Source organism: Microcaecilia unicolor, chromosome 12, assembly GCF_901765095.1.
Source record: "Microcaecilia unicolor chromosome 12, aMicUni1.1, whole genome shotgun sequence".
Lineage (NCBI taxonomy): Eukaryota > Metazoa > Chordata > Amphibia > Gymnophiona > Siphonopidae > Microcaecilia > Microcaecilia unicolor.
This window is the reverse complement of record NC_044042.1, coordinates 21,729,783-21,757,312: the sequence shown is the minus strand read 5'-3', so window position 1 is coordinate 21,757,312 and position 27,530 is coordinate 21,729,783. Positions and strand designations below refer to the sequence as shown.

The window sequence follows — 27,530 nt, the reverse complement described above, 5'->3', positions numbered from 1 at the left end:
AAGATGATGTTGCAGTGCAGTCTTACAATCAAGAAGGATTAGGTTTGAATGGGCGATCATTCTGAGAAGGTTAGGGGAAAAAGACAGAGATGTAACCCTCCTTACTCCCTCTTCCCCCTCCCCAACTTTGGTGAACATCTTGTTTATGAAATGAGGCCACCTCAGGGTTCTTCTGATGGCATCATTGCTGTTGGATTCATCCATAGAATAATTGGATGACTGTGTTACGGAGCCTTTTGGTTATTTCTCTTCTCCTGTTTGACAAAGGGATTCCCTTCTAAATTTTGCCTCATGAAACAGTTCTTGCTATAGATGCATCAGACCTGGAGCGCGAAGCTTGCTTAGAAGGGCTTAACACTCAAGTCCCTAGTCCCTCCAGGAAAATCTCTACACAGATCTTCTGGAGTTAAGCACAATCCTGAGCACTCGTTTTTAGATACAAGATACACCTGGGTATTATGCTCCCTTGCCTCCCCCCCCCCCCCCCCCCCCGGACCTTCCAAGTTTGTTAGCAGCGGCAGCACAGCAGCGTCTGTATGCTGCCTACGCCAGAGACTCTGACACAATTTCCTGTTTTCCTAGGTGCAGGATGGGTCAGAGGGAGCCTCCGAAGCAGGCAGCATAGAGACGAGCGTGTAGCTGCTGCTGTTCTCTAAGCAACTTGGAAGGTACAGGGGAGCCAGCGAGGGAGGGAATTTCAGGGTAGGGTGATAATTTTATTAGCCGCAATTAATTTTTTAAAATCCTGACTAATAACGCATTATTTGCAGTGTTAATTGCAATTAACATGCAGCCCTTAAATAAAAACTCATTATTTAAACCATGACAATTCTTTCTAAATCATAGTTCAGCATAACCAAGAATAATACTTAAAAAGCATATACAACACTCCGTAATCAAGCCCTTAAAAAATCCTTTCAGTCGGCCAATATTTATCTGTCCTTAAGCATATGCTCTGGAAATGTTACTCCCCTTGGCATCATGTATAGTCACATGGCCTGTTTGTGCTACTGGTGAACTGCTGTGTTCATACAACTCCTGTTATAGGTAGCAAAGGCTTGTCCTTTCAGACTCTAGATGTTCTGTAATTTGTTTCAGATTGTCTCCTGATCTGTGACAGTCAGCAAATATTCTCTCTAGTGAGGGGGAGACATTTTTTATACCCTGTTGAGCACAGCACTCCTGACCCACACATGACTTTTAAGCTGGGTCAGAGAATTATAAAAGCACAGTTCGTTTCACTCCATGAACTGTTTAAGGTAACTGGCATTTAATTTTATTTCTCATGCAATAAGATGACTTTTCGCAGCACTAGGCTTTTGGTTTTGGGATTGGCAATACGGAGCAGTCGTCAGAATTAGTAGGGTGTTTGAACATGATACATGACATGTCATAAAAGTATGGGTCTTCTGGGAAAAAATTATTATATATAAGCTGCAACTCTAATATTGCGTAACGTGAACTCCTGTGCAAGATATGACAGCAGTGACATTGAAAATATTTATTGTGGGCCTAATATTCAGACTGGGGAAGTTAGCTGGGCTGCCTCCCACGTCAGCGCTGAGCCTGGGTATTCAATGCCGAGTTTTTCCGCTGACCAGCGTTGAATATTCGGTTTAATTTTTGGTCAGTTTAAACATAACCGGTCAAGTCGATATTCAGCACTGACCAGTTGTTTAAACCGGCCAAATATATGCCCTGCTATTTCAATGGCCACCTACCTTAACCGGCAATGCACTGAATATTTGGCCTGTTAAATAGCGCTGAATATCAGGGGAGATGTGCCTTATCAGCAAAAAGTACTCAAGGTAAGGTGCAAGTACAAATAGGCATCAGTCCGGCACATAAACTTTAATAACACAAGTATTAACGTTGTACATCAAAGACCGATGTCAATGGGAAAAGCGTAAACAAACCAAGGAAATCATAAACAATAGTATAGAGATTGTCAAAGAAATTAAAAGAGAAATAAAGCCAAAAATAATTGCATATGGCAAGCGTTGGAATAAAGGGCAGACCAGATACAGATGGACATTCCATTTAACCAATGATCTTTGAGTAACAAACTTTTACTAAGATAAGCACTGTATAGAATCAAAGGACATCACGTGGAAAAGGTCTGAGCAAAGAGCCAAGTCTTTAGCAGTTTGAAGGAAGATAAGATATTTTGTTAATCTCAACTCCCTCTGTAGTTTTGTCCCAGTTTTGGTTTGGTGCTACTTCGAGACTTAGAAGAGCAAGCAAAAACTAAGCTGTTTCCCTTTCCTTCGGTTAAAGGAAAAAAACAATTTAACAGTTTTTGAGAAATCAATGGCTTTTCAAGCAGCAAGACTTTGAAGGGATTTTGGTAGATTTTATGTATTCCCTCAACAGTATCTTACGTTTAGAAGGGACATTTAAAACATGTTTATTTAAGAAATATGTCTTATGGGAAGTTTAGTTATTTTAGGTTTGATGTATTTTATATTGGGTTTATGTAATTCCCAAGGACTGTCCTGGCCTCTTGATCTTTGTAATCTGCATAGAACTGTGAGGTGTTAGCGGGATATAAATCAGAAGTGTAGCGTAATGCAACATCTCACATTAAGGTGGGAGGGACTTCTCTGTGCCAGATAAGGCAAAAGGATCATATGGAGTGGAGGAGTGGCCTAGTGGTTAGGGTGGTGGACTTTGGTCCTGGGGAACTGAGGAACTGAGTTTGATTCCCACTTCAGGCAAAGGCAGCTCCTTGTGACTCTGGGCAAGTCACTTAACCCTCCATTGCCCCATGTAAGCCGCATTGAGCCTGCAATGAGTGGGAAAGCGCGGGGTACAAATGTAACAAAAATAAAATAGATAGTATTGGAGATTCTACATGGAATGTTGCTACTATTGGAGATTCTACATGGAATGTTGCTATTCCACTAGTCCAAACAAAAAAAACAGCACCACGGGCCTTTAAAAATGGAACACAGTTCTTTAATGAGCCTTGACAAAAAGACCCGACACGGGCCGTGTTTCGGTGACTAGCACCTGCGTAAGGGGTCACAGTGATGACGTGGAAAACTTGGGGAATAACTCGAATATATTCCTCTACAATATATTATTCCTTACCCCACGTCTCATGTAGTAAGAGCTACAAAGCACCAAGGCACTTTCACTTTCTGTATCAAAATGGATTGCCCCATGTAAGCCGCATTGAGCCTGCCATGAGTGGGAAAGCGCGGGGTACAAATGTAACAAAAATAAAATAAAAATATGACTTAGAGGGCTTCTTAATGCTGGATGTGACTTTGATATCACACAGCACAGGGCATTCTCCGTGTCATTGTGACTATAATGCCAATGGAGGATCATGATGGACACTTGAGCTTGTTATCCCATATTATGGCTACAGTAAAGAGCTTTTTGAAATTGAGATTTGGTTCAAGGATATCTCAAATTACTGTGGTGCCTTGTTTGCTGGTTTGATATTATTGGACAAACTACAGCTAGTGCAGAACACTGCAGCAAGGTGATCACTGGTAAGTCACACAAAAGAGAGTCATCCCATTGCTTGAAGAACCTGTATTGGCTTCCAGTTTAAATTTAAAGTTATAATACAAAAATGTTGTCCTGTGACAGATGGGAAGCCAGACCACCTGACAGATAAACTTAATTGGTATTACGCACATTAAGATTAGTCAGGAGGTGCCTGGGAATGTGCGTTTTATATCGGAAGTATATAGAATCCCTTGTAGACGTAGAGCATTTTAAGTTGCAGCATCCATGGCTACTGGGCATTTATGCTAAAAACATGGTTATTTCTAGAAGATTAGATATTGGTTAGGGAGGTTGGGTCTGCTGAAGGGATATATGATGGAGGTCTATAAAATTCTGAGTGGAGTGGAAAGGGGGTAAATTCGAATCAATTGTTTACTTCTTTTAAAAAAGAACAAAACTAGAGGATATTCCATGAAATTACTAAGTAGTATGTTTAAAAACAAATCGGAGAGAAGATTTTTTTATTCAGTGTTAAGTTCTGGAAATTGTTGCCATAGGATGTGGTAAAAGTAGTTAGCGAAGCTAAGTTTAAAAAAAGGTTTGGACAAGTTCCTGGGGAAAAAGTCAAAATAGACTGTTAAGATAGACCTGGGGAAAACCACTACTTATCCTTCAAGGTAAGTACCATGGAATCTTGCTATTTTTTTTTTTTTGGGGGGGGGGGGGGGGGGGATTCTGCCAGGTACTTGTAAAAGAGGATTGGTCAATGTTGGAAATAGGATGCTGAGCTATATGCATCTTTTGTCTGACCTGGTATGGTATTTGCCTTCTGCTCTAACCAGTGAATTCGTTGTCTAAAATGAGACAATCCATTGGATACCTTCCTGGGGGCCAGTTTGGAGTTTTGGAGGCTTGACAGTGGGGTGGGTGTGAAACGAATTGCTGCCAGTGGGGGGTAGTGTTTCAATATTATGTTGTCAGTCTTTAGAGACAGGCAGGTTCCCTGGAGTCCTGCATAGCTTGCCTGTCCTTCACTATTGAAAATGTGATGGTGAAACAGCATCACCTGTTGGTAGGACTGTAGGTAGAGGACTCCAGCTCTGCTTAAAGGGAACAATGCCTAGGGATCTGTGGGCTGGATTTTTTTTTCCCTTTAGCGGTGGGGGGGTAGGAGGGGGATTGGGCCCAGGTAGGGGCAATTTGAGGGACAGAGCACTTATGTGGCTCCTGGCTGATATTCAGCTGAATATCGGCTGAGACCTGCATAAGGTGCAATGACCAGTGCAGTTGCAAATATCGCCAGATATTCAGTGCTGGTATCTGGACTTGGTCTGACACTGAATATCTGTGGCTAATTCTGCCCACAGCAGTCAGCATTTTAAAAAGGTGCAGAGTGCCACAGGCTGAATATCAATCAGATTGCATTGAAACTGTATGATTAAATATTTTTTTGTATGAAATTTAGTGATGATTTTAATATTGAGTATTTTAGGCCAGTTGTATACTGCTTTCAATAATTAGTGTTTAACCCCTAATGGTGATATATTAAAAAAAAAAAAAAAAAGTTATATGAAGTGGCTCATGAGACTTGTCACTGCCGGATATGACAAATATCATTATATACTGCAAGGACACCTCGCGTTTAAAATGTGACTGTAATGTTGCATATTTCAGTGGCACTTGGGATATGACAGTGACCTCTCCATTCAGGACAGGAACTTCTCAGAAAGACTCCTGCCTGCAGAATATTAATGTTTCTTTTCTCATAGCTAGTTCCAGAATTTGCAGGTGGATTTGGCTCCCAGTCCTTTTTTTTTTTTCCTTTATGTTTGCCAAGAGTAGGAAGGGAGTGTATAGTATATGTCTCTAAATAACTGTTTGGCCTTTGCAGGGCTGTAATGGGCGTTCCAGAAGCCTGCTCGCCTGCCCTCCCCATCCTCTCTCTCAGTAGTTATAGATAGCAGATCTCTCTGCCTTATATAGCAAGGCCTGATTGTTAGTGTTAACAGAAGTAAAACAACAAGAGCCGCCAGACTACATAAATCAGGTCAGGGCTAAGCATGTCATAAATGCCACTACTTGGAGGGGGCAAGTTGAGCATCCACAGCAATACAATGTGATGCTGTGTCTCTCTCCTCCTCTTGCGGTCTGCATGCTGAGACTTTCTTTTCCTCTGTACAGTATATCAATTTTATCCAGCTCTGTTTATTTCTGTCTCTAATTTGGTGTGCGTCCACTTTTCAAGCCCAGAGGCGGAGGAGAAGCAGCAGTACTCGCAGCCAGGAGTCCCCAGAAAGCCCTGACATCCAGGTGCCAGATGAATTTTCAGGACTCCTTCATGGTTCTTCCCCAGTGTGTGAAATAAAGGAAGATCCTTTCCGATTGCTGTCCGCTGTCAATAAAGGCAGTACAGAAGTGAATACGGGGCACCCAGCTGATATGGATATACATGCCTTGAGGTCCACCAGCCCCGCTGACCAAAAAGAGAGAGACATCTACGCAAGCATATTTCACCCCACCATCAACCAGTCGGACCCAGAAACATACATACCACACGAGATGCTTCAGCAGCATGATGAAGGGGATGAGGAGGAGGATGATGGGGACAAGAACAGCGTTTCAGAGAGAGGGTGGCAGGGCAGCATGCTCAATATGGAGCTTAAACTCAGCCGGAGCTTGTCAAAATCAGACTCGGACCTTCTGACCTGTTCGCCGACAGAGGATGATGCTATGGGCAGTCGGAGCGAGTCTCTGTCAAACTGCAGTGCTAGCAAGAAGCGACTCGAGAAATCTCCCTCTTTCACATCTGAGTGGGATGAGGTAAGATTCAATTTGAAACTTCTAAGTAAAGTATGTGACTAGAAAAGTTCTAGGTGTGTCCCAGGGCTGATTATTCATTAAGACTTGAAGTTGGCCTAAACTTTGTGTGCATTTGGTGATTCCTTTTGGAGCATGATGAATGCAAAGTTACTTCCATCTAATCTATAAAGAGGCTGAATTAATTAGATTTTTTAAATATTAGGTGAATTATGTTTTAAGGGTCCTTGAAAATTGTCTTATTTACAGGATATGCATTGGGTTTGAATTGTTTGCGATGTATAAAAGCAGGCATGGAACTACCCACCCCTTGCACTTTTTTTCTCAGGCTGAGGCTATAATTGCTGCTCTCCTGTCCCCACTGTGTTTACTTCATAGTTAGGGGCTGTGACTGTTTTTTCAGGCAGAGGATGTGGCTGCTCTCATGTAAACTGCCCTCTTAGAGAGTAAGATCCAGGACTGTTATGCTGGTTATGCTCTTTATATGCTTGATATGAATGTTACTTTTCTAAAAACTGATGTACATATACATGCATATAGGGGGGGTGTATATATGTGCAGATATAACCCCCCCATACGCATGTATACATATTATGTCTCATATATATATACATTTAAAAATATGTGCATTACCTTGGGAAAGTCTTCACACCCTTGTATAATTTCCGCATCCTGCTGTCTACAAAATACAATTCAAAATGCATTAAAATAGGAGTTTGCTTCACGGATCTATACAACAAATACAACCCTTTCAACATGAAAGCCAGCAAAATGTGAAAATGTGCAAGTGTGTGAAGACTTTTACTATACATTATAATATATTTGTCATTACTGTTTAAGAGAGTCTGTTGTAGCTATATATCCATGTGTCTGTGTGGCTGGTTATGGTGCAGTCAAATTCCTGCTTACCATCTTCTGTTACTTTCTGGTTACTTCAGCATCAATTTTTAGGTCAGTACTGTATATAGTGCAGGTGTTCTCAACCCAGCCCTTGGGATACACGTAGCCAGTCAGATTTTCAGGATACCCACAGTTCATATGCATGAAATGAATTTGCGCACTCAAATGTATCTCATGCTTATTCATTGGGGGTATACTGAAAAACCTGACTGGCTCAGTGTGTTCCGAGGACTGGGTTGAAAAGCCCTCATTGTAGTGTGTTAAAACAATTTCCTGTTCTGTTTAACTTGGTTTTCCCTTTGCTTACAGTTTTTCGAAGGGTATTTTGCTTTTTATCACATAAAGTTTAGATTAAACTAGCCATCAAGACAAGGAAGCAGACAGAAAATGATGCTGCGTCCTCCTCACACAGCCTAAAGGAGATTATCAATAGTGCAGCAAAATCAAAAGAAAAGGCAGGATTGTAGAGAGGTGACAGCCTTGAAGGTCTTGGGGCTATAGTTTGTCCTAACCTGTCTGTAGAAGTTATCAGCTGAGGTGGGTGCTAGCATGCACTGTCTTTGACTTGTAAAAGGCATACTGAATTTTGAATTCCTAGGCTCTCTTCCATCAAAATAGTTTTGCCTGCTATCTACAGCAGAAGGTTTCCCAACTATATTAGGATAGGCATGGAATGATTCATGTTACACTGTTTTGCAAGCCTTTTACAGATCTTGGAGCAGAAAAACAAAATGTGCATCACTTTCCTTACTGACTCTTAGTTGTGCTTCTCATTCATCCATACCATGATTATTCTTAGCAGGTATGAACTTCACAAAGAGGTTGAGAAACATCAGTTCCAGGATTTCCTTATCTTGTCCTTGCGTCCTCGCGGCCAAACAGGTTTCTAGGATATCCACAGATTTAGTACTTGTATATTCATTGCAGGTATCCAGGAAAAACAGTTGGCTGTGAGTTCTGTAAGGCATTTCTGAGAAGTCCTGCATTCTGCAATTCTGGAGAGGATAGGGAAAGAGGGTATGGAGGTGAAGAGGCAGGGATAATGGAGAAAGAAATAAAAAAGTAGAAAGTGTAAAATGTAGAAGAGATGATACAGGTAGAAAATGATAAAAAGGGAGAAGGAAATATGTGAAAATGGTATACATAAGAAGTAAACAGAGGGTGCAGGAGGATTGAAGATGGTATTAGGAAAAACAATATATTTTTTAAATGAGGAAATGGACAGACTGGAAAACTATATTTTCTTTTTCACTAAAAAAATACAGTTTCAACCTAAGATTCACACTTTTATTATTAGGAGCCATTTAGAAATTGAGCTTGTGGTAATTTACTCCTCTTTACATCCCCTCATAAATATTTAGCAACGTGTAGATGGGTCACCACACTGACATTATCATGAAATAGGAAATATATCACGGCTGTGAATAAACCATGATGTGCATGTTGGGTGCATACAACCCAATACTCATCCATACTATTGATCCTGGAGTAAAGAAAATTGAGAATAGAGGCGCCATCACTGCAAACTTTCACTGGGTTTGTGTCATAATTCTTTGTTGATGCACTTGGCCAGCATGGTTTCTTTTACCTAGAGGAAGGAAGAAACCATAATGATGTTGTTGATTAGTTGAATTTAACACATGTTTTTCGCCACCAAAATGGGTTGTTTCTACAGAGGAGGCTTGGAAGGCTAGATTATATAGGTTGTAAAATAAATAGTTCTTGACTTTATGACTTTTGGAAAAAGTGTGTTGATCTTTAATATAGGAAGAGTAGGTAACTCACTTGAGTGTCCTTTCTCTAAGATTTTCATGTGGCTTTTACCAATTCCATAGAGAGTAACCTTGTGTTATCCTTCTAATGATGTAAATTAAGAGCCAAGTGTACTTTCTGAAAATCAAAAGCTTAAGAGCAACATCTTTACTGCCAATAATTTCTGTCTTTCTGCTCAGGTAGAAGGTATTTGAGCTTTTCTAGGAAGTGGCTTAGTGTAAAAAGGTTCAGATAAGCCCTATAATTTTTTTATTTAACATTTAAAAAATATTTACATAAAATAAATGTAAAGCAATTGAGAAACAACAAAAATGAGCAGTCACCACAAAAGTAGAAACTCTTGAAAGAAAAATTAACATTTCCTGCAACTGAAGTAACAAGGAGAGAGGAGGTCAATATCATAAAAAGAAAAAAAGAGAATTGCATTTCTCATACCTTTATATCAAAACTCATTTATTGCCCTAACACAAAGATGGTATTTCTGAAAAACTTTAAACATTCTTATTCTTAAGAAAAACTTCTAATTCTAGCACGTCCAAAAACTTACGTAATTCCTTGAAAGGTTGCTAAGTTTTAGCAAGAAAGGTCTCTGATGCAAGAAGGTTTTCATTTGAACTTGAGTGCCTCTACATATATCGCGGAATAAATACTTTGTCCACAAAAAAAAAACATTTTTTCTTTTGAAAATAAGCCTTAAGCATATCATTTTTATCTGACTTGGCAAGTAATGTGACAAGGAGAATAGCCATATTGGATATATTATCAGAGGAAGACTCTAAAAAAGCAAATACATCTAATGTGTCCAATGTTGATAAGCCATCTGGCCTCTTCTCTGTCACATTCCTCACACACTTCTTGAAGATAAATTAATGTGACTTGGAAATATTAAATCTTTCCAATGTTAAATCTATTCATGTCTCAAAAGGCAAGTTTTTGAAAAATTAAGAAACAAGGTTTCTAGCTCTTATCAAATTTTCCATATACTGTGCTTATCGTTGACATGCTAGAGTATCCTTTATACGGGCTACTCTAGTCAGGTCTCTAACTTGGAGATTGTAACTTCCACTTGACTAATTCTAATATGTTCTCTCAATTTTGCAACAGCCCCTTTTGAGGAGAGAAGAAATATGTTCATAAAGCCTTGAACCACATATGCATGTTCATAGAGCAAGGGATGGGAGTGAGACCATAGAAGACAAATACAAACAAGAATGGAAGTGAGGGGTAGACCTTGAATGATTTTCAGAAGACTATGAGGAGCTCCTCTCTACTTGCTATATATGAACGAAGGTGTTCGAGGTTCAGGCCACATAGATTCCTTGCTGGCACTCCGGGCCATTGTTTCAGTTCTCCAGGCCGAAGAAGGAACAAGGTAGATACTCTGTCTACTTTATTGTCCCAAAGAAGGAACACACCTTTCTTCCAGTCTTAGATCTCAAAAGCTAAACCACTGCCTCCAAGTGTCCTGTTTTTGCATGGATACACTAAGAGCAATCATAGCCTTGGTTCAAGAGGGAAATTTTCTCACCACCCTCTATCTCAAGGAGGCATATTTGCATATACCCATATGGCTGCCGTATCAGAGTTTCTCCGAGGACAAGCAGGCTGCTTGTTCTCACGACTGGGTGACGTCCGCGGCAGCCCCCACCAACCGGAAAGAAGCTTCGCGGGACGGTCGGCACGCAGGGCACGCCCACCGCGCATGCGCGGCCGTCTTCCCGCCCGTGCGCGACCGCTCCCGCCAGTTCCTTTTTTTCCGCGCCTGGAGAGAGTCGTGCCTTGCCGCTCTCTCTGTTCAGCCGCCGGATTGTTCGATCGCGTGTACGCTGATCGTGCTTTTTTCTAACGGTTTTCGTTACCGCCCGGTTTCTTTTTACAAAAAAAAAAAAAAAAAGAAACCCTGCGCGTGTGGGGCACGCGCTCCCCTTTTTTCCCTCGCTTCCAGCGGGGCCGCCGCGTTGCGGCCTAGTGGCCGCATGGTCGTTTTGCTTTTTCGTGGTGTGATTTCAGCCACCATTGACGACTTTGACTTCGCCGACGCGATTTTTCCGTCGATGTCCTCGAAGGTCCCGAGTGGATTTAAAAAGTGTGGTCGCTGCGGCCGGCCGATCTCGCAGACCGACACCCACGCTTGGTGCCTCCAGTGCCTCGGGCCGGAGCACAATCTCAAGTCGTGTGCTTTGTGTCTCGGTCTCCGGAAACGGACTCAGGTTGCGAGGCAAGTTCTACGGGACCGTCTTTTTGGAACTTGCGCCGGCCCCTCGACGTCGACCTCGAAGGCATCGGTATCGACGCCCGGTCCTTCGGTACCGGTATCGATGCCCGAGACATCGGCACCGATGGCAGCGACCCCAGGAGAACAGGTCCCGTCGGCCCGCCGGTCCTCCGGTGAGAGTGGGGGTGAGAGGCCGCGTGGGCAGTCGGCCCCGGTCACTCCCTCAGCTCGTGGGCCACGGGACCGAACCCTGTCTGACCCGGTACCTCGAGACCGAGGGGGATCGACCTCCTCCTCCTCCATGCCCTCCGGCGCCGGTGACGGGCATCGGAAAAAAGACAAGAAGCGTCGTCACCGGTCGCCCTCGGTGCAGCCCGATGTCGGAGAGGAGGCGACGCCAAAGCGTCACCGTCGAGAGGAGCGGTCTCCGTCGGTTGTGGAGGTACCGACGCGTCGGGGTTCCGGCACCTCGGTGCCGTCTCCTGGCTCCCAGCAGCTTCTGGCACCGACACCCCTACCGGCCCCACCGCCTTTCCCGGCAGCGGGCCTGGACGAGTGCCTCAGAGCCATCCTTCCGGGGATCCTGGAAGGGCTGATGCGCCAGGCTGTGCCGGCGCCGGGGGTGCTTGCGCCCTCGGCGCCGATGACTGTGGCGCCGGCGAGCTCTAGCCCGGCGCCGGGGCCGTCGACACCGCCGCCGCTTGCGGTGCCGGTCTCGACCGCCACGCAGGTGGAGTCCCCGTCGACGTCGATGGAGGGAGCTCCGTCCCCGCCGGCGCGGGAGTCCACCGCTCGACGACACCGAGACCCTGGTGCCTCGACGTCGAGCCGGGCCCGGTTCAGGACTCAGCTACATGAGCTTATGTCCGACACCGAGGATGAGGACTCGTGGGGGGAAGAGGAGGACCCTAGATATTTCTCCTCAGAGGAGTCTACGGGCCTTCCCTCGGACCCCACGCCTTCACCGGAGAGGAAACTCTCACCTCCCGAGAGTCTCTCTTTTGCCTCCTTTGTGCGGGATATGTCTATCAGCATTCCCTTCCCCGTGGTCTCTGTGGAAGAGCCGAGGGCCGAGATGCTCGAGGTCCTCGACTATCCATCACCACCTAGAGAGTCCTCCACGGTGCCGCTGCACAATGTCCTAAAGGAGACGCTGCTTCGGAACTGGGTGCGACCATTAACTAACCCCACCATTCCCAAGAAAGCAGAGTCCCAGTACAGGATCCACTCTGACCCAGAGCTAATGCGGCCACAATTGCCCCATGACTCGGCGGTCGTGGATTCTGCTCTCAAGAGGGCACGGAGTTCGAGGGATACCGCCTCGGCGCCCCCGGGGCGGGAGTCTCGCACTCTGGACTCGTTTGGGAGGAAGGCCTACCAATCCTCCATGCTCGTGACCCGCATCCAATCATACCTGCTCTATATGAGCATTCACATGCGGACCTATGTGCAACAACTGGCGGACCTGGTCGAGAAGCTCCCGCCGGAGCAGTCCAGGCCTTATCAGGAGGTGGTCAGGCAGCTGAAGGCGTGCAGAAAGTTCCTGTCCAGGGGTATTTATGACACCTGTGACGTGGCATCTCGTGCTGCGGCCCAAGGTATAGTGATGCGCAGGCTCTCATGGCTGCGCGCCTCTGACCTGGACAACCGCACCCAGCAGAGACTGGCCGACGTCCCTTGCCGGGGGGATAACATTTTTGGTGAGAAGGTCGAGCAGATGGTGGACCAACTGCATCAGCGGGAAACCGCTCTCGACAAGCTCTCCCACCGGGCGCCTTCAGCATCCACCTCCACAGGTGGACGTTTTTCCCGGGCCCGGCAGGCTGCACCCTATTCTTTTGCGAAGCGTAGGTACAACCAGCCGGCCCGAAGGCCTCGTCAGGCACAGGGACAGCCCCAGCGCGCTCGTTCTCGTCAACAGCGTGCGCCTAAGCAGCCCCCTGCGCCTCCACAGCAAAAGCCGGGGACGGGCTTTTGACTGGATCCATGGGAACATAGCCGCCCTACAAGTGTCCGTACCGGACGATCTGCTGGTCGGAGGGAGGTTAAAAAACTTTCACCAAAGGTGGCCTCTCATAACCTCCGACCAGTGGGTTCTCCAAATAGTGCGGTGCGGATACGCCCTGAATTTTGGCCTCCCTGCCTCCAAATTGCCCTCCGGGAGCTCAGTCTTTCAGCTCCCGCCACAAGCAGGTACTTGCAGAGGAACTCTCCGCCCTTCTCAGCGCCAATGCGGTCGAGCCCGTCCCACCCGGGCAGGAAGGGCAGGGATTCTATTCCAGGTACTTCCTTGTGGAAAAGAAAACAGGGGGGATGCGTCCCATCCTAGACCTGAGAGGCCTGAACAAATTCCTGGTCAAAGAAAAGTTCAGGATGCTTTCCTTGGGCACCCTTCTGCCAATGATTCAGAAAAACGATTGGCTATGTTCCCTGGATTTAAAGGACGCATATACTCACATACCGATACTGCCAGCTCACAGACAGTATCTCCGATTCCGCCTGGGCGCACGGCACTTTCAGTATTGTGTGCTGCCCTTTGGGCTCGCCTCTGCCCCACGAGTGTTTACCAAGTGCCTCGTGGTGGTAGCGGCCTACCTACGCAAGCTGGGAGTGCACGTGTTCCCATATCTCGACGATTGGCTGGTCAAGAACACCTCGGAGGCAGGAGCCCTCCGGTCCATGCAGTGCACTATTCAACTTCTGGAGCTGCTGGGGTTTGTGATAAATTACCCAAAGTCCCATCTCCAGCCAACCCAGTCTCTGGAATTCATAGGAGCTCTGCTGAATACCCAGACGGCTCAGGCCTACCTTCCCGAAGCGAGGGCCACCAATCTCCTGGCCCTGGCTTCGCAGACCAGAGCGTCTCAGCGGATCACAGCTCGGCAGATGTTGAGACTTCTGGGTCATATGGCCTCCACAGTTCATGTGACTCCCATGGCTCGTCTTCACATGAGATCTGCTCAATGGACCCTAGCTTCCCAGTGGTTCCAAGCCACCGGGAATCTAGAAGATGTCATCCGCCTCTCCACCAGTTGCCGCACTTCACTGCTCTGGTGGACCATCCGGACCAATTTGACCCTGGGACGTCCATTCCAAATTCCACAGCCCACGAAAGTGCTGACGACGGATGCATCTCGCCTGGGGTGGGGAGCTCATGTCGATGGGCTTCACACCCAGGGTCTGTGGTCCCTCCAGGAAAAGGATCTGCAGATCAACCTCCTGGAGCTCCGAGCGATCTGGAACGCACTGAAGGCTTTCAGAGATCGGCTGTCCTGCCAAATTATCCAAATTCGGACAGACAATCAGGTTGCAATGTATTACGTCAACAAGCAGGGGGGCACCGGATCTCGCCCCCTGTGTCAGGAAGCCGTCGGGCTGTGGCGTTGGGCGTGCCGGTTTGGCATGCTCCTCCAAGCCACGTACCTGGCAGGCGTAAACAACAGTCTGGCCGACAGACTGAGCAGAGTCATGCAACCGCACGAGTGGTCGCTCCATGCCAGAGTGGTACGCAAGATCTTCCGAGAGTGGGGCACTCCCTCGGTGGACCTTTTCGCCTCTCAGACCAATCACAAGCTGCCTCTGTTCTGTTCCAGACTTCAGGCACACGGCAGACTAGCGTCGGATGCCTTTCTCCTCCATTGGGGGACCGGCCTCCTGTATGCTTATCCTCCCATACCTTTGGTGGGGAAGACCTTACTGAAGCTCAAGCAAGACCGCGGCACCATGATTCTGATAGCGCCCTTTTGGCCCCGTCAGATCTGGTTCCCTCTTCTTCTGGAGTTGTCCTCCGAGGAACCGTGGAGATTGGAGTGTTTTCCGACTCTCATCTCGCAGAACGACGGAGCGTTGCTGCACCCCAACCTTCCATCCCTGGCTCTCACGGCCTGGATGTTGAGGGCGTAGACTTCGCTGCGTTGGGTCTGCCTGAGGGTGTCTCCCGGGTCTTGCTTGCCTCTAGGAAGGATTCCACTAAAAAGAGTTACTTTTTCAAGTGGAGGAGGTTTGTCGTGTGGTGTGAGAGCAAGGCCCTAGAACCTCGTTCTTGCCCTGCACAGAACCTGCTTGAATACCTTCTGCACTTATCAGAGTCTGGCCTCAAGACCAACTCAGTAAGGAATCACCTTAGTGCGATTAGTGCTTACCATTATCGTGTGGAAGGTAAAGCCATCTCTGGAGAGCCTTTAGTCGTTCGATTCATGAGAGGCTTGCTTTTGTCAAAGCCCCCTATCAAGCCTCCTACTGTGTCATGGGATCTCAACGTCGTCCTCACCCAGCTGATGAAACCTCCTTTTGAGCCACTGAATACCTGCCATCTGAAGTACTTGACCTGGAAGGTCATTTTCTTGGTGGCAGTTACTTCCGCTCGTAGGGTCAGTGAGCTTCAAGCCCTAGTAGCTCATGCTCCATATACCAAATTTCATCACAACAGAGTAGTGCTCCGTACCCACCCAAAGTTCCTGCCGAAGGTGGTGTCGGAGTTCCATCTTAACCAGTCAATTGTCTTGCCAACATTCTTTCCCAGGCCGCATACCCGCCCTGCTGAACGTCAGTTGCACACATTGGACTGCAAGAGAGCATTGGCCTTCTACTTGGAGCGGACACAGCCCAACAGACAGTCCGCCCAATTGTTTATTTCTTTCGACCCTAACAGGCTAGGGGTCGCTGTCGGGAAACGCACCATCTCCAATTGGCTAGCAGATTGCATTTCCTTCACTTACGCCCAGGCTGGGCTGACTCTTGAGGGTCATGTCACGGCTCATAGTGTCAGAGCCATGGCAGCGTCGGTGGCCCACTTGAAGTCAGCCACTATTGAAGAGATCTGCAAGGCTGCGACGTGGTCATCTGTCCACACATTCACATCTCATTACTGCCTCCAGCAGGATACCCGACGCGACAGTCGGTTCGGGCAGTCGGTGCTGCAGAATCTGTTTGGGGTGTAAATCCAACTCCACCCTCCAGGACCCGAATTTATTCTGGTCAGGCTGCACTCTGTTAGTTGTTCTTCGTAGGTCAATTTCTGTTGTACCCTCGCCGTTGCGAGGTTCAATTGACCTGGGTTCTTGTTTTGAGTGAGCCTGAGAGCTAGGGATACCCCAGTCGTGAGAACAAGCAGCCTGCTTGTCCTCGGAGAAAGTGAATGATACATACCTGTAGCAGGTGTTCTCCGAGGACAGCAGGCTGATTGTTCTCACCTACCCTCCCTCCTCCCCTTTGGAGTTGTGTGTTTCATCTTTTGCTAGTCATTCAACTGGCGGGAGCGGTCGCGCACGGGCGGGAAGACGGCCACGCATGCGCGGTGGGCGTGCCCTGCGTGCCGACCGTCCCGCGAAGCTTCTTTCCGGTTGGTGGGGGCTGCCGCGGACGTCACCCAGTCGTGAGAACAATCAGCCTGCTGTCCTCGGAGAACACCTGCTACAGGTATGTATCATTCACTTTCTACATTTTGCGGCGCTAGGCAGTCACTTCCAGTTTATTGCTTTGCTCTTCGGTCTTGCCTTGGCTCCAAGAACATTTACCAAAGTTATGGTGATGGTGGCGGTGGCATCCTTCATTCTGTGCCGGGAATCAGAGTTCACCTGTATCTCAACGACTGGCTAATTCGTGCATCATGGAACAGAAGGAAGAAGCAGACTGTATGAATAAAAACAGTTCCTTTATTGGTGTTTCAAAGCTCCCAGGGTTTACAATCCAATGCCCAACATGACCATGTTTTGCCAACAATACAGGCTGCATCAGGAGCAACTAAAACCAGCTGGTGTGAAACAACAAACTTCACCATCAAATGGACCCAGACTGAGATACATTGGTAAATCAGCATGAATATGCATGAAAGAGATTTGCATATAGTGGAGGCAGTGTAAGCAAATCAAATTCATGCATATTCATTGTAGCTATCCTGAAAACCTGACTGGTAAGGGATACTCCAGGACTGGACTTGGAAAGCACTGCTCTAAAAGTTCAAGTTGCAGCTTTTGCCTGTTTCAGGGGCTGACTATAGAAGACGCTTCTTGCGACTCACTTGGATATCATTCGATTCTTGCAGGGGGTGGGCTGCTTGTGGCCTTCTTTTCATATGCCATGTCTAAAATGGAACCTTAATTTAATCCTTTGGACTCTTCAGAAGCCTCCTTTTGAGCCATTCTAGAATGCCTTCTTGAAAGATGTTATGAAGACAGCGTTCTTGGTGGCTATTGTATTGGCATGTAGGGTTTCAGTGCTTCAGGCTCTCTCTTGTCGGGATCCCTTTCTTTGCTTGTTGAAGGCAGGGTTATCTGTGTGCATGGTTCCTTCCTCTCTTTTGAAAGTGGTATCAGCATTTCATCTCAACCAATTTGTGTCCATCCTTTTGCAGAGAGGACAACAAGGCTCAGTATTCTTCCTTGAAGCTTCTCAGTGTGTGTAGTGGCCTCTTATCTGGAAGTTACGAATGAGTTTCACAAATCAGACTGTGTTTTTTGGTAAGCAGAGGCTTGTCCTCATGGCTTCCGAGCCCACGATTACTAGGTAGCTGAAGGAGACTATCACATCAGCTTATTTGCTTTCAGGGCAGCAGTCTCCTCAGGCCTTGTGGGCTCATTCTATGAGGCATACAGTGACATCCACTGTTCCATCTAAGCTGATTAGGAGGCAGGAGTCTTTCACCTATAGTCCTGCCAGTGTGTGTGTGGGGGTGTTTCTTCACTATCACATTTTCAGTAGCGATGGATAGGCATGCTCTGTAGGATTCGGGGAATATGCCTTACCCTAGTGCTTGAAAACACAGTATTGAAGCAACGCCCTCCCCTCTCCCCCCCCCCCCCCCCCCCCCCAGTGGCAGCAACACAGTTGGAGGACTCCCGCTTAGCTTGGAGGGAACAGTGGTAACATCTTGGATGGAGGCTATCTTACTGTCTCCAGCATATATTTGCAAGGCGGTGACATTGGTAACGTTGCATACCTTTGCCAAGCACTCCAGGATGGATGTTGCAGAGTTCTTAGAAGCCAGTTGTGGGGCTTCAGTCCTCAGGATGGTGGCACCAGGATCCCACCCACTCTATGGATTGTTTTTGAACATGCCACAGGTTCTGGAATAGTGGGAAGCTAAGTAATGGAAGTAGAAATTAGGTCAACTTGTCATTTTCTTTGCATTAGTCCTTCCCACTAATTCAAAGGCCCACCTAAGGCTTCTGAGATGTTAGTTGGTGCAAAGTAATGAGTCAGATATTGATTTTCAGCTTGCATGGTGCTTTCTGCATATCTCTTGTTTTCTACAAGTTGTCCAGAGATGAGAGAGGTCCACACATGTTTGCTCGTCAGGTTAGTGTTAGGTTAGCAAGTCATTTAAGGTTGTTGTGTTTATTCTGAGTTTCTCCTTACTGCTTGTTTACATAAATACGGAGGAGCTGGACTGGATGCCAAGAGATGTCTCAGCTCAGTTTTCAGTTCTCTATCGCCACTTGCTGGTTCATGAACACAACTATCCCACAAGTTCTGGAATAGTGGGAAGGACTAATGGAAAGAAATTTATCAAGTAGACCTAATTTCTCATTAGAGTCGGGAACTGTCCTGGAAGACTGGAGAAGAGGAGATATGGACCCTCGCCACAGAACTAGGAGGAGTTTGGGAACTACAGGTATATTAAGGTTTCAGCAAAGTCTTTGATATGGTTCTGTATAGGCAACTTATAAACAATTTGAGCATTCTTTTTGTGGGTCTTAAAGTGACTGGCTAGGTTACAAAATGGTTCAGTGAAAGTCGACAAAAGGTAGTGGTAAATGGAGTTCACGCTGAGAAAAGGGATGCTACCAGTTCTGTTCCACAGGAATCAGTCCTAGGTCTGTGTGGCAAGGTTTACCTCTTTTATAGATGATACCAAAATGTGCAATAGAGTAGACACTCCTGATGGTGTGGATAGCATGAAGAAAGATATAGCGAAGTTTGAAAAATGATCTAGAAATTGGCAGCAAATATTTAATGCTAAAAAATGCAGGGTCATGCAAAAACCTGAGGGAGCAGTATAGTATTGGGGTAAATTATTTCTGTGCACAAAAAAATAGCAGGACTTGAGAGTGATCATATCTGTTGATGTTAAGGTGGCCAAACAGGTAGGAAAGTTGGCGGCAAAAGCTAGAGGGATGTTTGGGTGTACAGGGAGAGGAATGGGCAGCAGGAAAAAGATGGTGATAATGTATAAGTCTCTGGTGAGGCACCATTTAGAGTACTGTGTACAGTTCTGGATATAACAAGTTCAAAAAGATACAAACAGGATGGAGTTGGTTCAGAGGGCAGCTACTAAAATGGCCGATGGCCTTTGTCAAAAAGCATATGGGCAAAGAGTTAAGATCTCAATATGTGTACTTTACAAGAAAGGTGCCAGAGGAGAGATACAATTGAAACATTTTAATTCCTCCAGGAAGCAGGTCTTTTTCAAAGGAAGAGGTAGAGTTTGAGCAATGGGTCAAAGATGCCCATGATAGTTGGGAGGGCTGAAGTGTCAAAAATGACAACTTGCAGGGGAAGTACCTGAGAGTGGCTGCAAGAGCTTGTCTATAAGTCTGTTTTTGTGCTACAGGCCATTCTTGATTTTCATCTTCTCCTTCCTCAAGTTCTATCTCCAAGCACAGACAAAGGACAGAGTAGCACCCACTGAAACCTAAAGGCACTTAGTGGTAGCAAAGGGGCAAGCTATTCCCCGTAAACATTGCCTTTTCGGCTATGCATCAACAGTGACAGTGGGAACTTGCTCCTATGCAGAGATGCTGGCACAGTGAATGATGTCCATGGGAGGGCAGCTCATGCAACCTGAATCAAGCAGTCCATCTCACATACATCATCTCCAGATCCTCAGTCTAACAGATACTTCCCTCTCCAAGCCCTATATTTTTATAAATGCTTGTGTTATAATGTTTCATCTTAAAGGTGACTTTATCACCACTGCTTATATTATGTAACTCGCTACGTCTGTTAGCTTCCATTGTAAGCCACATTGACCCAAACACGTTTGAAAAATATGGAATGTAAATGCTGCTATAAATTAATTAAGCAAAGATCTTCACTGAAATGTAATTGGGTTGGTTCTCAAATATTCTAAGAAATATTAACTGATTTCAGAGGGTTGGGTACAGATTAGTAGTAACTTTTATGAACTCTGAAATGCAAATATCAATACAGTGCACTCCATTTAAATGCATGTCAGATAAGCGCATGCTCTGTTTAACTGCATGCCGTACTTCGTCCCGTTTTTGGTGCCATCAATTTCTATGGGGACATACCAGTTTAGCGCACCACTGATAAGTGCAAGATTCACTTATATGCATGGTTTAAAATCGCTCCTCTGCAGGAAAGACTCCGCATAAGCGCATGCACGGAATATGGAAGCCGATTGGCCCGTGACAAAGGGGCGATAAATTTGAAATCTCATTGGTTAATTGCCACAGGCAGAATAAGCGAAAGAAAGTTGTTAGAGTGTACACTGGAGTCGTTGTCGTCATCGTGCAACTGTAAGACTTTAACACTGGCTGAACGAATAGAAGTTCTTAAAAAATTAGAAAACAAACAAAGTCAAGCATCTATTGCTAAAGAATATGGTGTCAATCCCAGTCAAATTTCACGTATCTTGAAGCAGAAAAACCAGCTTCTGGAAGACTGGCAAAACAATACAAATCCACACCGGAAACGTAAACGGGCGGGAAAAGCTGAGGAGGTAGAAGATGCTCTTCTTCGGTGGTTTTCTCAAGTCAGGAGCAGACAGTTTCCTGTCAGTGGTCCACTGCTTATGGAGAACAGCTAGCTGAAAGTCTTGGACTAACTGAATTCAAAGCCACTGTTGGATGGTTGGAAAGATGGAAGGAGAGGAACAACATAAAATTCAAGAAACAGCAAGGTGAAAAACAAGATGCTGATGACTTTGGTGCTGAAAATTGGGTTGTTTCAGTTCTTCCTACCATCTTGAACGAGTCTGCACCTCGTGACATTTTCAATGCTGATGAAAACAGTCTCTACTGGCGAAGAATTCCTGGGTTCAATGTGGCTAACAATACAGTGAAATCAGATCATACAGAATACATAATACATTTCAGTAAACAGAGAATGAAAGAACAATATATAACAATGAAAGCAAAGATTAAGTAGAGTAAAAGAGTAACCCAATTTTACTAAACAGGGAAAACAGTATCCACACCTAGAAATTTTCCAATATGAACAAACAAAGCCTGAACCACATAACACTGACCATCGAGGAAGCCGATATACTGAATATCCAGGGAAACATATAATCTAGTTCCTACAGTAGATTGTGTGTGCCTAGATGTGCTGAGCCTGCAGTAACTATATGAAGAAAGGGGGATGTAATGGGCGTTTACCATATAATACTGAACAGAGGCTTTTTTCATCAGTAGTGGCATTTGATTCATGTTGTTTTTCAGACAGCTATCTGTTCTGTGAATGAGCCTCTTTACTGCAAAGAAAAAGGTTCTTACTCTCAACATTGGTCTTGTCGCGTTTCCATATCTTAACCTTGGGTCTGTGAGATACCTCATTCCTTCAACTGCCTAGGAGGCACTGCTATTACAGTGCATACCACACCTCAGGGTAGTCTTAAACTTTCTGTATTTCAGCATTGTATAGATACCATGAGTGCTATGGTTATATTTATTAATCAGCAGCACAAAGTGTTTTTTTTAATAGTCAGATTTTTCTGAAATGTTTGAATTGGCATTAAAAAAAATGAGAAACCAGATGAAACAGACATCACTAATATGTTTCCAGTGAAGACCCTCTTGTCCAAATATGTAGTTAAGGTGTCAGTATACTCCTGTCCCTCCCCCAAATATCTTGAAGTTCTAGTTTTCTTAAGTAACAGTTGTAGCAATCTCTTGCAGCCACTCCATTTGTAGGTGTATTGGGGAGATATGTTTATTATCTTGTTTGTTGAATTCAATAAAGTTCTTTCTTAAATTACAAAAAAAGCACTTACATTTAACATGGTCTAACATTGGTACCCAGTGTAACAAAACCAGCATCAGTGTAATGTGTTCTCCATGTGGAGTTCCTAAAGTCAGCCGAGAGGCTGAATTTTGTAATAGTTGTAAAATAATCATTGAAACAGTTTCGCAAAGTGTTATTGTAATGAACTGATGACAAAGTTAAAAGGTATAATACTGTACAAATATCTGCTGTAAGGAATGAATGTAATCACCTTTAGAGCAGCAACTTGAAAAAGGCCACTGTCATCCATTGCTTAATATGAGCTTTAAACATCTTGTCCTTCAGTGACTTCCCCCCACCCCCCCATCCTTGATGTGGTTATCTTGCCCTTTGAAATGGTCAAGAAAATGTAAGGTTTTGTATGTAAAAATTACAAACAGGTCAGATTTGACTTGCCTTCTAGCTTATTTTCGAAAGGGAAGGACTCCCATCTTCCGACACAAATCCGGAGATGGGCGTCCTTCTCCAGAGGTCGCACAAATTGGCATAATCAAAAGCCAATTTTTTGCGTCCTCAACTGCTTTCTGTTGCGGGGATGACCAAAGTTCACGGGGGCGTATCAGTGTACCGAGGACGGGGCGTGGTTAAGAGATTGGCGTCCTCGGACGATAATGGAAAAAAGAAGGGCGTCCCTCACGAGCATTTGGTCGACTTTACTTGGTCCCTTTTTTTTCATGACCAAGCCTCAAAAAGGTGCCCAAACTGACCAGATGACCACAGGAGGGAATCAGGGATGACCTACCCTTACTCCCCCAGTGGTCACCAACCCCCTCCCACTCAAAAAAAAAAATCAAAAAACATTTTTCCAGCTTCTATGCCAGCCTCAAATGTCATACCCAGCTTCATCACAGCAGTATGCAGGTCCCTGGAGCAGTTTTTAGTGGGTGCGGTGCACTTCAGGCAGGCGGATCCAGGCCCATCCTCCCCCCCACCTGTTACACTTGTGGTGGTAAATGTGAGCCCTCCAAAACCCACCTGAAACCCACTGTACCCACATGTAGGTGCCCCCTTCATCCCTAAGGGCTGTGGTAGTGGTATACAGTTGTAGGGAGTGGGTTTTAGGGTGGGGGGGTTAGGGGGCTCAGCACCTGGGAGCAATTTGTGAAGTCACTGCAGTGCCCCCTAGGGTGCCCGGTTGGTGTCCCGGCATGTGAGGAGGACCAGTGCACTACGAATGCTGGCTCCTCCCACGACCAAAGGGCTTGGATTTGGTCATTTTTGAGATGGTCGTCCTCGGTTTCCATTATCGCCAAAAACTGGGGACGACCATCTCTAAGGACGACCTAAGGACAACCATCTCTAAGGTCGACCTAAATGTTGAGATTTGGGCATCCCCGACCGTATTATCAAAACGAAAAATTGACGTTCATCTTGTTTCGATAATACAGCTTTTCCCGCCCCTTCACCGGAAACGTTCTTAGAGATGGACGCCCTTAGAGATGGTCGTCCCCGTTCGATTATGCCCCTCCTTGTGATTTAAGCCCTTAGCTAGGAAGATTCTGCACAGTTTACAACTGAAACTGGAAAATAAGTATTTCCTGTTCAATTTTAGCAGCTTTAAAAATGATAGTATATAAAGAAGTGTATTGAAAATGAGCTCCAAAGTAACATGAGGCTTCAAGTAATAACTTCAGAAGCCATCCAGAAGCTATGGAAGGAAAGACCAGATATCCTTAAGAAAATAGAACTAGTATAACTTGCAATATTTATCAAACTTAGGATACTTCATGTTTGGACAAGTTCCCTTGAACATATAGCAGTTTTTATCTTTTCCTTCAGGCAACCAGATTTTGTATTTCTTTGTTGTACTGTTGGAGAGAGTAATCCACCTAAGTGGATGAACACAAACTCCCACGTAAAAAATAACAGCACAGAAAGAGAGTGGGAAATGGACCAATGACTCCAGGAGAACGGGAGATAAGATTTCAAAGAACCACTTTATTCAATGACTCGACACAGAAAACTGTGTTTTGGCCAAAAGGCCTGCCTCAGGAGTCTTGGTGATTCTTGTATTCCCAAATAAAAAACTTGAGGTTGAGTGGTCTCTGTCTCCTGAAATCCAAGCGGTGCAAATTTGCACCGCTTGGATTTCAGGAGACAGAGACCACGCGACCTCAAGTTTTTTTTGTTTTTTTTAAAATCTTTATTTATCATTTTAATATGAAATACACAAAGAATAACTCTTTGATAAGATAAACCAATCTGGGAAAAAATATTCTAACTTAATAGATAAATTTTTACAAACAGAAATATATATTCAGTTGGTTATTATAGTCCACAAATTGAGGGATTCAAGATATAATAATACCAAAGGAAGTTGGTGCTAAAAAACTATCAAATTAAAAGAAAACAAGCAGTGGTTATCCATAATTATATAGGACACATTTATCTGGATTTAGACCTAGTCTCGCTTCATGTCAAGGAATGACCTCAATTGATCTGGTTCGAAAAACACATATTTCTTCTCTTTAAGTATCAATATACATTTACATGGAAAACGTAATTGGAAGATTGCTCCAATATTTAATGATTCTTGTTTCATAAGCAGGAATTTTTTCCGTCTTTGTTGAGTCCATCGAGCAATGTCTGGAAATACAGAAACCTTGCTTCCTTTAAATTCAGGACACAAGTTTTTAAAATAAAGTCTCAATAAAGATTCTTTATCTTGTAGAAAAACAAAAGATACAATCAGGGTAGCTCTAGTCTCTGTATTATCCTTCGATTGTTCTAGAAAGTTTGTCAAGTCTAGCGTTTCAGATGGTATATCCTGTGCAGAATTTTCCTGTAATGGAGGAGTCTTCACATCCAAGTAGTAGATTTTTTGAATTGGGGGAATTGTTTGTTCAGAATATTTATATATTTCCTTCAAGAATTTAGCAAACATGTCTTTAGGAGACACAAATTGAGATCTTGGAAAGTTTAATAGTCGCAAGTTCAGATTTCTTGAGTAATTTTCCATATTTTCAATTTTTCTATGGATTAATAGACGATCCCCGGAGATCTGAGCTTGTTGCCGATTCAATTTTTCAACTTGTGTTTCTAGACTGGTCTGCTTTAGTGATATTCCCTCCATTTGAACTTTTAAAGAGTTTATCTGAGAGGAATTATTCAATGATAACGTAATAAATGAGGTACAGACCTTGTGAAGCAATTCCAGGGCTGCCCAGATAGAATCCAGCGACACCACTTGAGGCTTAATCAGCGGTTCAATCGCAAAGGCGCAAGCCGTTGCCTGCGCAGTTGTTTCAGGCGAGTTCCCGCCAATTGCCCCAACTAGATCTTCTGGTGTTCGTTGGTCTCCCTGCGCCATCCCAAACGTCTCCACGGGCAGCACGGGCGTCTCCGGAGAGCGCCACTCCTTCGAGCTCTCGTTTCCTTTAGAGCTCGGCACAGCTCCTCCGGGCGTCCGCGGCGGCGTAGGGGTCAAAGGTCCCAGCGGACTGAGTGATACGTCGCTCTCCTGAGCGGGGCTCTTCCCTGCCCCGCTAGCGGATACGTCCGCAATAGGAGTTGAAACCAGATATGCAGACATGGACTGCTGCCCAGGTAGGGAAGGAATTTGCTTCGGGAGAGGTGGTCCCCTCGGCTTTCCTTTCCTTTTCGGCATAATTATTATAAGAAATAGCACTATTAGAAAGTTTTTCTAGGAGCGTCCTCATCGCACATCCTGCTTGGTCGCCATCTTGAGTCGACCTCAAGTTTTTTATTTGGGAATACAAGAATCACCAAGACTCCTGAGGCAGGCCTTTTGGCCGAAACACAGTTTTCTGTGTCGAGTCATTGAATAAAGTGGTTCTTTGAAATCTTATCTCCCGTTCTCCTGGAGTCATTGGTCCATTTCCCACTCTCTTTCTGTTTTGTTGTACTGTTTGCATTTGTTAAACATCCCTTTCTTATCCATAGGTTCTGGAACTTCATTAAAATATTCCTAAATGGTCTCTCTTGCAGCCTTCTGTCATCATAAGACTCTTCCTTCAATAGTTTCCTCAGTAGATCTAAAAGTACATTTTAAAAAAAATCAATGTAAGATCAATTTAAATTCAGAAACTTATTCCTCAGTATTGCAGAAATATGTTCTGTTGCTCACTATTTTCACTTTCCATTCCTCTCCCCATCCTTTGCATTTATATTCAAACTCCTCTACATAACACAAATGTACTTCATCCCCACCCCAAAATAAGTCCTGTATTCAATAATAGTGTCTTTAGTATGATTGTCTTTAAGTAGGGTTACCATATTTGCAGAGACAAAAAAGAGGACACACACAAAAAAAATGCTACGCCGCCCCAATCAGCCCCTGGCCCTGTTCCTGCCACACAGTCACCTTGATCCAAGAAAACATAGTGACCAAGGGAGAGATGAGGCAGTGCAAGGATCAATAGCTTGAAAATTCCTGGGGGTGGTGGGAGGTTAAGTGTGAAAGTTAGTGGATATGGTCAAAGGGAGAAGTATGAGAGTGAGCAGTGGAAGAAAAAGACAATATTGAGGCAGGTGCCTTGCAAGTGAGTAGAGGTAGTAGAGCATAACTGAAGAATGAATGAGGAAATTAAAGCAAGAAACTCTGAGTTGTAAAAGTTAGAGGAGTCATTAGTATACGAATGTCAAAGCCTCCAAAATTGAAGTAAAGAGAAGATGGTTCAAGAAAGTAGGAAAGCCCGGAGTCAGAGGTAAAGGAAGAGACGGGGTCAATAAGCTATATAGAGAGGTGTGGATTGATTAGGTGGATATAGTAGACTTCAAAGGAAGAAAAGAAATTTGACAGCAATGAAAGAAGGGATTGAAACTACAAGAAGGGGAGAGTAGCAGCCCAATGCCACTGCCATGGCCAACCAGTGAGGTGTATGGGAGAAAAGGTAACCTTCATGGTAGAAGGCAGCAACTGAAGCAGTCTCCAGGAAAAGCTATATGTCAGAGTAAGAAGATGCAGAATATGAGAGAGAGAGAGAGAGAGAGAGAAGTGGTGAATGTAGACAGACTTGTTGGAGACAAAGCAGATATTCCACAGGGCATATGAGAATGGGAGAGAAGAGAGAAAGGAGATAAATAGGATTAAGATTGCACGAGTTGTTGGATCTGCAGAGGGTAGGGTGAGTTGCCTTGAAGGACCAAGATTAGATTGACTTCTCTAGCTAAGAGGAAGAGCAGGAGAGTACAGAGAAGAGTAAAGGAGATGTGATGAAGTTGAAGTAACGCTCAGAGTGAATGGAGATGACCGAATGAAAGGAAGGAAATGTTGAAGTGCAAGAAATGACAAGAGTAGTGATGAAAGTAGAGAATTGGCAGTGTTTGAGAGAAATATGCAGATAGGCTGCAAACCTCCCTTTCATCTGGCAAGTGGCTAGATGAAGCATGGAGTAGCAGGAGTGGAAGCTTTAGTGGGTTGGGTTAGACCAGCGAG

General features: G+C 44.9%; 1 protein-coding gene across 12 annotated transcripts in view; it reads left to right on the top strand.

The window, feature by feature from the left end:
- ANKS1A (ankyrin repeat and sterile alpha motif domain containing 1A) overlaps window positions 1–27,530 on the top strand; it is a 246,919-nt gene that overhangs the window by 121,459 nt on the left and 97,930 nt on the right. For all 12 annotated transcript variants that reach the window (XR_003943956.1, XR_003943957.1, XR_003943955.1 and 9 more), the window contains one exon: window positions 5,708–6,282. Coding sequence is in view for 7 of the 12 variants with exons in the window: in XM_030220444.1 (XP_030076304.1) it covers window positions 5,708–6,282 (575 nt within the window). In the remaining 5 variants the exon portion in view is untranslated. The remainder of the gene's footprint in view (window positions 1–5,707; window positions 6,283–27,530) is intronic.